Source organism: Brassica oleracea, chromosome C6 (genome assembly GCF_000695525.1).
Source record: "Brassica oleracea var. oleracea cultivar TO1000 chromosome C6, BOL, whole genome shotgun sequence".
NCBI classification, from domain to species: Eukaryota; Viridiplantae; Streptophyta; class Magnoliopsida; order Brassicales; family Brassicaceae; genus Brassica; species Brassica oleracea.
Window position 1 is genome coordinate 3929315 of NC_027753.1, and position 14756 is coordinate 3944070.

General features: G+C 33.0%; 1 protein-coding gene across 1 annotated transcript; it reads right to left on the minus strand.

The window, feature by feature from the left end:
- Positions 1-4923: 4923 nt before the first annotated feature.
- On the minus strand, positions 4924-8669 carry LOC106300511 (polyadenylate-binding protein 8). Its single transcript, XM_013736666.1, has 9 exons — positions 8203-8669; positions 7691-7809; positions 6957-7613; positions 6368-6445; positions 6203-6292; positions 5992-6120; positions 5729-5920; positions 5454-5657; positions 4924-5367 (listed from the first exon to the last, which is right to left on the minus strand). The coding sequence occupies exons 1-9, from the start codon at positions 8447-8449 to the stop codon at positions 5122-5124; spliced, it is 1962 nt and encodes a 653-aa protein (XP_013592120.1). The 5' UTR covers positions 8450-8669; the 3' UTR covers positions 4924-5121.
- Positions 8670-14756: the final 6087 nt, after the last annotated feature.

Consider the following 14756-nt stretch of genomic DNA (forward strand, 5'->3'; position numbering starts at 1 on the left):
ATAAAATGATTGTGCCGGCATTAGCGGGCCAAACACTTGGTTTCGAAAGTATATCATATTGTACATAGTTAAACTTAGATATTTAGATTTTGTCACAATACTTTACAATCGTTTAAACCATATAATATTTATATATTTTTATTTCCACATACGACTTAGTTCCTGATAAACTACTACGTGGAATATTGTTGTTGATGGAAATTGGAATTAATTAAAAGATTTCCTTAATTTCATTTTTTGTGATAGTATATAGGGAAGGAATATTCCATGAATTAGTTAAGTTTATATTTTATTTGAACAATTGATATCATTTTAGGAAATGCGGGTAGCCTGAAAATAGGAGATTTTAACTAAGACTAAGATCGTATTAGTTAATGTAATTGCAAAAATATAGGAATTGTCATGGAATATCACTAATTTCATTTTTATTTTTGTCTTTAGAGTTTTAGATTGTGTGGTTGGAAATTACCGGTTCAGTAAATCAAGGAAATGTAATGTTATACACCGGAATCAAATTATCGATTTGGTATGTCAGTAGTATGTATGGTTGAAAATTATTGGAAACTAAGGGTTTGGTACACTAGCATTTTACAGAAAACCGAATTCAAATTTAAATGTTCTTCATGTTTAGAAGATGTGTACAAGAATCTCCATTTTATGTCTTTGGTTGAGTCGATTTGGTATATTATATATTAAACAGGTTGGTTTTATATTAGAATTGAGGATGAAAATTGTATTTGTGTGGTTAGAAATTATTTAAAATCAACCTGATCGGTATGGTAGTATTGAATCAATTTTAGGTTAATAACATTTCCTTGATTGTGATATTCTTCATGTTTAGAAAATGTGAAAAATGTTTCATTTTATGGGCGATCACACAAAAAATGTTTCATTTTATGTGAATAATATTAACCTTATGAAATAGGTTGACATGATTCGGTTTATTGTATATGCAAAAACAGGTTGGTATAATTTTACGGTTGAAGCTGGAAATTATGTTTGTGTCATGTCGGTTTGTTAAGAGGTGTAACTTACGTGTAAGCAAGTCAATCAAATTTTAAATGGTTTAGGAATATAGATAAATGATAGAAAAACCAATGGTATTAGATTGTAATTATTAAAGAAAAATTAGGGTTAATTCAAATTTGTTTATAATTTTGTTTGTTTCTTCAAATTACACTTTTATGATTTTTAATAAAGAGGAATATTTTTTGTAACAATAAAATCGTTACTTTTAATAAGAGAGATATGTGGAGGTATGTTTTTTAATAAATAGAATAATTACTTAGAAAAAGAGAAATTAAATTAGGAAAACACATTAATTGCTAATTTATGGTTATTTAATACTTCAGTGTCATGTTATTGTAAATATTGTGCAAGTTTAAGGGTAAGTTTAATTTTGTACTCCTGTTTTGATAGATTCGATAGATGCTAAAATTTTAAATTGTTAGTGCTTAAAGACGAATTCTAGTGTCTTGGTCCTCGTTAGTTAATATTTTATGTAATCTTTTGTTTGATTAAATATGAGCTATCTACAAATATTGTTAACTGGTTTCTGACTGAAACCATTTATCAAAAAAGTTGTTACTCTGGTTCGAAAAGAATAAAAATGTGAATTTAGGATCCTTAATTAACTTGTGATTATCTTAACTGTCTAATAATTATCAGGTGGTAAAAGTGAGCGTTATCTTTATGGTTTTCAGTGCCTGTAATCATTGATCGCCAGAGATAAGAGTGTCCTTTTCTTTCCTCTTTTAAGTAATTATTAAAAAAAAAAAACACTTTTTGAATTAAATTGAAACTGTCCGAATCTGTTCATATTCACTCTCGAGTTTTTGAACTTATTCCTTATCAAATGGAAACAGTCTGGAATATTATTTTAATGTACTATAAAACAAAACTAAGTAACTTTTTTGTTACGTAACGTGGCAATCATTCACACATCACGATTCATGAATCCAATATCCTAGTGTCGACAAAAAAAACCCATTAAAAACCATTACTAGGTGAATTACGTATTTTTAAAAAATATTACTAGATGTGCGGACATTAATATAATTCTCTGATTTATAATAAGAATTATAGTTACATTTCTATAATCTATATTCTACTGGATGGAACAGGCGATTCATGCTATTGGAAAGGAACTGTGGGATGTCTCCACTAAAGATGTCACTGATGCTCGGTTCAGAGTCTGACATTAACGGCCTCCAACCACTGGAAATGACTATGGATATCCTCCTACCTTCTGGAGAAACTACTGAGGTGGAGTTTGAATACTTCAAAATTGAAAAACACTACTTTACGTGCTTCTCACTCTTTCATGAAGAGAAAGACTGCCCCCCTCCAGGCCTAGGAACGCTCTCATTCCTAAGGACAGAATCTTGGGCATCACTCAACGAATTGTATTTCATCGAATTGAAGCTGAGAAGCAACGTCATGATGATCGACGCGGTTACCGTCGGTTAGATAACCAAAGACAGCCTCCTAGAGAGACTCGACACTACTCCTCTGTGGATCATAACCAGTACTCCAAGAATAGAGCTCCTCACCAGTCTTCTGGAAGACATCTTTCGTCTGGATCGGAAGAAGTCACCACGACAACTCATTCCTCTCCATCTCAAATGTAAGAGAAAGGATCCATAGAGCTACTGACATTACTGCTTCCTTTGTTCATACTCCTATAGCTCCCATTTTCCGCTATCTCCAACGCTAATTCCAGAGAAAGAATATCTGCTCTGGAACGTATTGCAGAGCCCGATCTGCTCGCAGTTGTGGGGCCAGGAGTTTGCGAAAGCGGGTGGTTGCGGTTTTAAGCGTTGTTAAGTGTTTCGTATGATTGACATAACTTTTGAAAATTACTGCGTTTGCGGGTCATTTTGACTGGTTTACCCACAAATGCAAAAATTAATTAATTAAAATTAGTTAATAGACAAAAATTTAATTACAAAAATGATAATTTAAAACCTAATAATAAAATAATAAATAAAAAACAGAAAATTTATATTTAAAAATCATAGTATTATATTAAATATATAAATATATTTATAAAATCATAGTACTCAAATTTTATATATATATATATATATTAGAATTTATATCACCTCTATTTCTAAAACTTATTTAAAATTATTTATATTTATAATTTATATGATTTTTATAAAAAAAAAATAATTACACTCCCGTAACCGCAAACGCTAGTTGGAATCAGCTTTTAATTTTGAGAGGTTTGGAGCTGTGTAAAGCGGTTCGTAGCGCTTTTTCCGGTTGTTGTAAAACGCCAACAACTACTATCAACCACAAAAGTTGTGTTTGCGGGTGTTAGCGGAAAAACCAGTCAGATCCTTAATGATAAAATGTTCAACTTTCTTTCATCAAAAATTTAAAAATGTTCATAAATATATAAATAGATTGTACATAAATTTACAAATGGCAATTACAGACATAATAGAACACTTTGTTCAATCAACAAATAGAATAAAACAAAATATACTACATATGTCTTAAATTAGCAAATAAAATACACCTAAATTTTACAATAATAAGCTATTATCACCTCCCTTGCGGCCCGGCGCACCACTTTCAAATATTGGTAACTCCAAACTTGTATTCTCCAATCGGATGCACAGTCTCGCACAACATCAGGTTGGGCCGCTTGGAAGACGTTAAAATACATGCGTGAACATGACATGTGGAGTGGTATACCATCAACAAAATAAAATGAAAATATGTATCCTTTATGGATTTTTTTTTTTTTTTGCTTACTTACATTTTCACCTCCAGTGACAGATTTAACAGTGACAGAATTTTATTTTATTTTTTTTAAAAAAGAGAATAGTTTTTTTTTGTTGGTACACTAACTGAAAGAGAAGAAGAGACGGGCAAAGAGAATACGGTGACGATGAAAATATAATTGGTGATGGTGGTGTTACTTGTACATGCGTTGGTCCTTAAGCCTGAGTGACCAAAGGTGAAATTAATGAAATAATAAAGGAGAAGAATTATGTTTTCGTCTCTTCATCGAGTTGTCTATTTATTACCTAACTCGATATAAATATGTAAAGAAAGATGAGACATGATATTTTATTTTTTTTGCCAACTGGTTTTGATCGAAGAAACAGAGGAACATACAGGGTGAAAAACTAAATTAGACGGAAACAACTTAACAATCCCGGAAACATAGCCCACAAAGGGAAAGCTCAAATCCAAACAGCGGGTGCCATAGAAAAACTACTACGAACATTAGATTAATCTTCACCTTTGCATCCAGCCTCTAAAACAATCTTTGAGAAGGAGAATAGAGATAAGACTTCTGAGCGACAAGTCGGATAACTTGCCGCAAACTGTACAAGAAAAAACAGCGATGCAATGGCTTTCACAACGTCACAAGACTAAGATTTCCTGAACCTTCAGTTCACGAAACCAAACCAAACTCACAAGCCTAACACCATACACCAACAAAGAAGCAAACAAAGAAACGCCTGGAAATTAAGTTCCATGCTCAATTGAACCTTCATCGGAGAATCACAAGACAATTCAGAAAAGACACTTAAACAAAGGCCAGATTGCTGGATGAGACATGATATACTAATTACAATTATTTAATAATTATTTTATTATGTATTTCTTACCAGATTGTTGGTTGATTCATGATTATAAAGGCAAAATAACATTTACACGTACAATGTATCGTATACTCTAGCTAATTAGGTAAAACTGTTAGATTTTTATAATTTTTTTGTTAGGCATACAATCTAATTTCCATAGTGCCTTTGGGGCCAATATAGAAACAAAGAAAAAAACACAATTTCGATGAAACATTGTTTTGTTTATGGAATTAGAACTAAATGAACTAATTAATATGAACTCAACAATGCGCTAGTTTTGGTGCATTTTGTGACTAAGATCATCAAACGCTTTATAAACCAAACGTTTTATGAATCTTAAATAGATAAATGCAAAACAAGATCTATGGAATTGGTAATGATCCAAAACTTCCCAAAGTATTAAAGATTAAAAGCTCTCGGCCAAAACAAAACAAAAAAAACATTGAAATCCAAAACTTTCAAGAACCACTCTTTGTATCTGATTCTCCACATGGACAAACAAAGTACTTATAACTCAAGGTACGATGTTGTCTCCAAGAGACAGAGAAGCTAACTGATCAGCTGCACCACCAGCTTGCTGCTGCTGAGCTACACTCCTCAGAACATCCATTGCCTCTGCAACTTTAGCTTTAAGTGCATCAGGAGATTCCAGCAAGTGAAGTACTTCGGTTTGGTCCATTTCAAGAAGCATTCCCGTGACTTTAGCTGCTGATTCTGGCTCAAGCTGCTCCACTAGTGGGTACAGATTCTCACCAAGCATCTGTTTGAGAAAAAAGTAACACTTCTAAGTACACAAATAATTGTCTCAGTGTTTCGCAGTTGAAATAAACAACATTTTAAATTTACCGTTCTCTGATGCTCTGGAGCTGCGTTAGCGAGTGATGTAGCCAAAGCTCCAATAGGAACAGGCTGAGAAGCAGCAGGTGAATCACGAAGATGAGCACCACCACCAGACACGTCATATGGGACAGAAAGCATGTTTGGAGTAAGACCAGGCATTGGGTTTACATCTCTCTGTGGATACCTATACATTCTACCCCTTGGATGCATCTGGAGAATACAAAAAAATATAAGAACGCAAATCATTCTCGAAGAGACAATGGCTGCAGAAGATACTTAACCTGCTGTGGCTGCATCATAGGGGAAGGTTGTTGTGGTTGTGGAAGAGCTCCTCCTCTTCTACCACCACCACCAGGTCGTTGCTGCTGCTGTTGTTGCTGGCCTTGTTGCATCATAGGCATGAAGAAGTTTGGCATCGGTGCCCCACCAGGTCTCATACCCGGTACAAGCTGTTGTTGATACCCGTATCCAGGCTGTTCAATGGAGAAGAAGAGTTATAAAGATTGGTTTCACATGTTTTTAGCTAAAGAACTTTGACTTTTACCTGAGGAGGAATCATGCCAGGAGGTCCTTGGCCATAGAAGAGTTGTTGACCCATTGGTGGACCACCGGGTGGATACATTGGCATCCTTGGACCAACCGCAGGTACTGGCCTCATCTGTGAAAACTGAGCCTGAAACCCAAGACAGTGAAAATTGAGTACTATGAGAATAGGAAAACGTCAACTCTTGTTTAAGGTTAAAACATAAACAGACCTGTAACCTAGCTTTGCGGTCTTCTTTCCTCTGTGCAAGAGCGACATATAGAGGCTTTGAGACAATCATTTTACCATTCATCTCAGCAATCTGAACCCAAGGACAAGTTAAACATTGAGATCACTATAAAATTCAACATGTCTTCTTTATATGGTAGTCACTTACAGCTCTAGATGCTTCCTCAGGAGTTGAGAATGCCACAAATCCAGATCCTCTACTCACTCCAGTAGGGTCACGCATCACCTGTCACATTCAAAATGTAATAAAGTTTTTAGATTGTGTATTTAAAGAGTTATATAGATTTAGATTTTATAATTATTCTAGTCTTATTCAATTGAGACTTTTCAAAACTATAATAAAATCTTGCGTTATTAGTTTATGAACTTGTAATAAGTAGTTAATAGTTTATAAGAATCTAGAGTTATTCGATTCATTATTTTACAAAGTCAAAAAAAAAAAAAAGCAAAAAGAAAAAAAATTGAAATTCACTAGCCATGAAAAAAACAGATGAACTGCTGCAATAAGAGAGAGAGAAAGGCAAAGGATGGAGAGGATAATTACAAACACAGAAACATAATACTATATAACATATCTAAAGCTAAACTCTGTAGAAGTTTATAATTATCTTCAGTTAAAAATCTAATAATCTACAAAACTCTTTAACTATTTTGGAATAACAAACCAATAACATCCCCTAATCTAAATTAGTTAAAGATATAAATAAGCGGTGCCTATTACTGTGTCAGTCACATACCTTGCAGGATGTAATAGTTCCAAAGGGAGTAAAATGTTCTCTGAGCTTCTCGTCTGTGACAGACTCATCCAAGTTCTTAACATACAAGTTGGACCCCTGAGACTTGTCAGCAGCCTCCTTCAAACTCTGCTCATACTTTTGTTTGAGTTCGTTTTCCCTCTCCGACTTCTTCTGAGCTCTCCCAACAAACCACTCCTTGTCGTCAAAGGTCTTTCCATTGAGAGCCTCAACAGCTTTGGCGGCGTCTTCCGAACTCTCGAAATTGACAAATCCAAAGCCTTTAGACTTGCCTTCGCCGTCTCTCATGATAACGCAGCTAGTAGTCACACCAAACTCTCCAAACACTTTCTTCAGCTCCTCGTCACTCATGGACTCCGAGAGGTTTTTGACATAGACGTTGTTGAACTTCACCTTCTCACCAGAAGGGTCTCTCTGCTGCTTGTGAACAAAGGGTCCAACGTAGACTTGCTTGTCGTTGAGAAGCATCCCGTTCAACTGCTCTATGGCTCTCTGAGCTGCTTCTTCAGTGTCGTACTGCACAAAGCCGTAGCCTTTGGACTGGCCAGAGGGGTCAACAGCCACTTTGCAAGACAGGATAGCACCAAAGGCGGAGAATGTCTCGTGGAGGGCTTTGTGATCGATTGATTTGTCAAGATTCTGAACAATGTCCAAACAAGAAATCAAACACTGCATTGCAAGTTTGAAATAGGTAATAAGGATATAAGGGAGATTACCTTGATGAATATGTTACCAAGACCGCTCTTACGGACACTTGGATCACGAACAGAGTACATAACTCTAATAGCCCTTCCATTGAGAGCCATGAAGTTCAGCTCATTCAGTGCCCTCGTAGCTGTCACAAAGGAGAATCATTTACACATACAAACTAACACTTGAATCAATCATTAATGGGACCAATTGTTTTAAAAATGAACAATAACACAATCTTAAAGCAATTATTTGTTTGGTAAAATCAAAAGTAATAATATTATTAGTTTTGCCAAGAACAAAAAAATGTCACACTGTTTTCAATTTTAAACCACTCTACAACCTAACAAGGTTTCACATTTTTATTATACAGTTTCCAAATAATATTATCTCTCGCTAATTATGCCCTATCCTCAAAAAAAAAAAAAAAACAGATCTCAGAAACATAATTATGACACATCAATGCAGACAATACAACAAGCAAATCTTAATTTCAATTTATCAATCTTAGATTCAATCTTAAAAGACAGAGAGTTACCATCTTGAGGAGTGGCGTAATTAACGTATCCGTAGCCAAGAGATCTCCTTGTCGTCATGTCTCTACAGACACGAACAGAAACCACCTGGCCCGCTTGGCTAAACGCCTCGAACAGCTGCGAATCCGTCACCGTCTGGTCTAGATCTCCCACGTACAGCGACGTCGTTCCCTGCTGCGCCGCTCCGACCGCCGCCGCGGCGGCACCGGAAACCGCTACTCCACCGTTGGCATTCTGAATCTGCGCCATTTTTTCAAGAAATTAATCTAAAATCTCTCGTCTTTCTTCTTCTTCTTCTTCCTCTCTCCGAATCAGCTCAAAGAACAACAACGAAAATTCTTCTAATCGGAAAATAAAAAATGGATCTTTTTACGGCGGCGACAGATGCAGTGTTGAGCTTTGATAGAGTGACCTTATCTCTCTCAGAGACAAAGCTCAAATGAAAAAAAAAACTGCAAAGAGGAATGGCTACTTTGAGGTTTCCGAGTTTATATAGGGAAGGTTACACACCAAACCCTAATAGCTTCGATGGAAATTGAGAAATCTCAGCCGTTGGATTTATTCTTTCGTGTCGTGTTCTGGGTCCCATTGTGGATGCTTGTTTCCATATTTGGTTTTGCCATTTTATTTTATTTATTTAGAAAAATAAATGTGAAGAATTCCTTTGTTTTTTTTTTCTTTGGATAACTTGATTTCCTTTGGTTAAAAGTAAAATAAAATTATTTAATGTTCTGATGCTGTAAGTATTTAATGTTTTAACGTAATGACTATAGTCACAATTTCAGACAAGAGAGGAATAGATGAGAGAAGGAAAATACCGTTAATTATAAAATTTTATAGTTTTGAATTTATAAAATGTATTGTTCGGACATGTTTAACACAAACATGTAATGTAAAGTTTTTAAAAAAAAGCATGTGATGCATCGAAACACAATTTACAAAACACAGTTGAGCAATGCTAAACCGGTTTACCTATTGGGTACTGAATGAAAATGGGCCACGAATTGTAAACCGGTTTCTTGAAATGTTGAAAATATCTGGACTGAATTTCTATGGCCCAATCTTATAAAACCCCAATTTGACCAGTGCTAAACTAATCTGAAAATATCAATTTCATGGGATATTTCGTGTATGGAATCATGGCATCATTCACCTTGTTGGCTTGTTCTCTGTGATTTATTTTTAAACAGTACATGTTAACTTTTGTTGTGGGTTTGTATAGGACTATGTATCTTTAAGCGGATTGAGTCACCATGCCATATTGATTTGTTGTTGAAATGGGATTATTATTTATTTTATTGTCTATGTTGTCTGCTTTTTCATAAATTTTATATAAAACTGACTTTGGTAATTATTTAGTTTTTCCACAAAATTCAGTTTTCCAACCAAAACAGGAAAATCTTGTTTTTCGCCGAAATAAAAAAAATCGAGTTTTTCCACCGAAATTTCAAAGTTTTCTTTTTCGCCGAAATCATAAAATCACGTTTTTCGCTAAAATTATAAGTTTTGTTTTTCCGCCCAAATAGCAAAATCTTGTTTTCTTGCCGAATATGCAATTTTAATTTAGAAATATTTATTTAAATATTATAATTAGTTCATTATCAAGAATAAAATCATACATTTTTTGTCTTTTTAACTATTAGTATTCAAATGCCATTATAAAATCAAAAACGAACAATTTAACATCTAGATGTTTCATATCCCCTTATTATTAAAAGGGAAGCAATTTTTAAGAGTATCCTTGCTTTGATATTTTAATTAGAAGTCTGCCATTTTATCTGATGGGCTTGCTCTCCTCAACCATCCTAATTAAGAGACCTTTAATTACTAGACAATTTACAGCACCTGCCATTGGTACTTATTATATATTTTTTCTTAATACATTATAAATACTATAACATAGTACAGTAACCAAGGTTCGTAAATACTAAATAACCAATTTCAGTAAAGTTTCAGTAAAGTGTTTGTGGCCCAAGTTTATAAAACAACACACTAAACATTTAAGAAAGTTGTAAACGGAGTTCCTACTATGAAACAGAAACGAGTCTTCAATAATCTTCTTCATTGCAAGAGCTCTCAAAGAGCTGTGTTTGTCATGTTAATCGCCTTCTTCGAGTGATGCCAATACGGATATGAAACGGCAGCGGTTCGTAGATCGAATGACAGCGTTTGGATTGTGATTGGTTGGGGAAAGGTTTCCGGAGATTCTTTTGTGAAGTTGAGTCGCCAGTAATCGAGCGGTATGCACCGCCATCGATGCCAAACGAAATGGAAACGATGAGGAAGAGATGAAATAATTGAAGACAAATCAGAACACAACCCTTTTCACAGGTGTGTATACCCAGATGAGAAATCTACTTGAATTTACACTAAAAAAAATACAATGAGAATAGCCCTTGACACGTGGAGACCGGGGCAGAAACGAAATCGAATCAGAAAACTGAAGTCTAAGTAAGGAAGCAAAGATGGATAGACTTGAAACGATCCAAGAAGGTGGAAGATCGAGAGAATTGATCCTAAATCCAAATACAAAAAAAGGAAAAAAAAAAAAGGAAAAATCTTTCTTTACCGGTTTGCAAAACGTGTTTAAGCTGAGAGGTTGAGTGGTTGCTTGCTTATGATTTTCTGCTGTGTGGAGATGAGAGAGATGAATGAGTTGTGAAGGAGAAGAGCGACCTGTCCTTTCTTTCTTTTTTCTTTCCTTTAATCTTTTCCATTTTTACGTTTATAATTTCTAATGATTTAACATTTTTCCCTACAATAAAAACCAATCACTCACTTATTTCGTTGTTTCCTTCTTGTGTTTTTCATGCGGAGTTATTATTAAATTAACAAAAATCAGTATAAATGGCATTAAAATAAAGTTGAATTCTGATTTTGATTAATTTCATCTATCTATTAGGGGAGGGCGTTCGGGTATCCGTTCGGATTCGGTTCAGATCTATTCGGATTTCGGGTTTTTGGAGTCAAATATTTCAGCCCCATTCGGGTATTTCTAAATTTCGGTTCGGGTTCGGTTCGGATCTTTGCGGATCGGGTCGAGTTCAAATAACACATTTAAATTATTTTTAAAATTTTAAATTCATTATATATTTGAAATTTCTCAAAATTTATAAAACAATAATATATTACATAAAAATTTGAATAACATATTTCAAAATACCTAAACTCAAGATATAAATTGGTTTGGTTTGAATATTTGGGTAGATAATCAATAGATATTTCAAGTATTTTTGAAATTTTGAGTATATTTTAGCTATTTTAGATATTTATTTTTGATTATTTATATATATTTTTAAATATTTTAGACTACTTAAAAGTATCTTAAATATTTGGATGTTCTTAATATACATTAAATCTAAAAATAATTAATATATTTAGGTATATAATTCTATTTCAGATACATTCGAGTACCCAAAATACTTCGTTTCGGGTCGGGTTCGGATTTGGTTCTCTAGATACCAAAATTTTGAACCCGTTCAGATATTTAATCAATTTTTATTCGGGTTTGATACTATTTTTTTGGATCGGGTTCGGTTCTTCGGATTTGGTATTTTTTTGCCCATTCCATTATACTACTGTAATGCATTATTAGTGAAAATGGATTACGTGTATCACAATCACATTCAGTCATGAAATATTTTTTGTTGAAATATTTTGAAAATATTGGGCATATTCATTCAAACTAAAATCCGCGTTTTTTTAAATGTAAAATTGAACACCTTAATAGTAGCACCCAGATTGTGAAATATTTTTACAACATTATTACTAATAGATCATTTTAACTTTTTTTGGTTATAAGAATATACAAATGACCATAAAATCATACGGATATAAAGTTTCATTTAATAGATATTCAATTAAATTAAATTATACATTATATAAAATACATAAATATGTTAAACAAAATTTGCATTGAAAAAGTATTCAGACCTTAATATTTTAATTTCAAATTTTGAATTAAATTTTAACAACAATTATAAATTACTAAAACTATAAAAAATCTCACATTCAAAATTTGTGATTAATGGTTCAAATTTTGTTACATCAAATATATAATTTTTAATAAAATCATATTAATAGGAAGTCTCAGTTAATAAATATTCATACTAAAATATACTATATATCTATATTAACATTATTTAAATTTAATTATATATCATACAAAATGTTTATTTTGATTTATTTACAAATAAAAGTATTGTAAATAAATAAAAGTGATTTTTTGATGTATGTGCTTACTCCATTTTAATTATAAGTAGTTACCCGATTCTCAATAATTTATATATTTATTATTTTATAATACGTAAAATAAACACAAAATAAATAATCATATGTAAAAATAATTTATATACATAATATTCATCCCTCGCAATGTGAGGGTCTTAACCTAGTACTAACTATAAAACAAACAACATTTAAATGCAATATTTAGATGTTGTATTCAGATGCTACATCTAGACGATGCATCAAATACAAAAATGAACATGGTCTAAATGATTGATTTTTGACGGGGCTGAAATGGCTTGGTGAACAAAAATTTGAAATTTTTTCGTATGTGACTGAAAGTTTGACGATTATAATGGTATATTTTTTAGTTATAAATTTTTTGGCTTAAATTTTAAAGTTGGAGAATATTTTGTTAAGTTTCTTGTTATAGTTATAAATTATCAGCTATTATAATGTTGTTAATTAACTACAAATGGACATATCTTAATCTCGCTAAATTATTTAAAAGAAAAAAATATGGTGTTTCACATTCATTAACTTGTGGTTTTTATTATATAGATAAAAAATTTAGTGATTGGTTCGTATCTAATAATACTAAAAGCAAAATATACTCAATGGGGAGGCATGCCACGTCCTCATAAAAAACCGTCCACTCAGATGTTGACAGCTCACACTCCTTGCCATGTCATGAATAACTTTCCCGAGATTTCATAGACGTGTTTGGGTTTCATAAAATACTTGGACCTTTCCTAATTAAAAGCTAATCTCCTCTAAGCTTACTTTATGGCCCAGCTTATCAATACGAAAACCAACTCATATACTGTTCATCTTCCTCACCTCTATGAGAGAATCCCTTGACGTTTTGATCTCCTCAGCTCATCCCATGTAACGTTCGCCTACCACTTTTAATACACTTAAACCACCATTGTTACTGCCTCAATCAAAAAACCTATGAAACTCAATGTCAATAATCATAAATGATAACTCACATACGCATAGTTTAGTAAACTATCAAGGAGTTTTGAAAGGTAATCACTTAAACCAACTCAAAAACCTGTTTCTTCCTCTCTTTTCATATTACATTGATAGTTTACTAAACTATGCGTATATGAGTTATCATTTATGATTATTGACATTGACAAAAGGATAATGGTTTTGGAGTGGCCTGCTACAGTTTGGTTAAGATGCTCGTATGATTATTGTTCTATAGAATTGTCACAAATCCATTGCTTCTCTTAAATACATGCCAATATTATCATTCGCTTCAAATCAGTATTGGTTCTGGGAGGAAATTGTGACAATATGCGTGTTAAGAAAAGGGAAACATCACGGGAAGAAGAACAATTCTTAAAGGCTAAACGTGACAGCTAGGGCCGTACAAATATTTGTTAAAAAAAAGGGAAACGTCACGAGAAGAAGAACAAGTCTTAAAGGCTAAACATGACAGCTAGGGCCATACAAATCTTTGTTAACGATCACCTTCTTTGCCTCGATGTTTTTAAAACAAATGATGTAATATATTTTCCCTACATAGGGCGTAAATTTGCTATTACTCATTCTAAGTTTTTACTTCGAGACTTAATAGCTTCTCCTATGCATTGTTAAGTTTGCCATGGGCTGACCGATGGGATAGTTAGTCAAAGTCAACATTTGCAGTCTACAGAGAGCAAATTTAGGCATGTGACAATTACTTAGTAAAAAAAAATGATTAGTCCCATTCTCAAGACTGTTCCTGGATCCACCGATTCATTACTTTCGGAGAGGACAAGTTTTAGTAGTAGCATTTGATTTGTCAAATGAATCAAACAAGTTTTGTTTGTAAAGGGTGTTATTACTATCGATGGATTTTATGCTATCTTTTGTTTTCTTATTCTTGAACAAAATTAGATATAGGAAACATATTTAACAAGAACGTTAAATTTGTAGTTTCAGAGTGCATAAATATTTATATTCAAATAGAACTTAAATTCACAAATTCCATTACAGAAATAATAATACACCAAAACACCCTAAATAATAACATATACAAAACAAAAAAAAAATTGAAAAAAACACAAGAGTAAAAATAGCACAATATAGAGATAATTATATTATTAATCATAAACATGCTGGCAAAATAAGAATAAAAATTAAAATAAATTAAAAAAACAGATAAACAGAGTCGACCGAAAGACCATTAGAAGTAAGGGTGTTCAATCCGAATATCGGTTTGGTTTCAGTTCATTTTTTTGGTTTTTTCGGTAATTCGGTCGTGGAGCCAAATATACTCAATGGGGAGGCATGCCACGTCCTCATAAAAAATCGTCCACTCAGATGTTGACAGCTC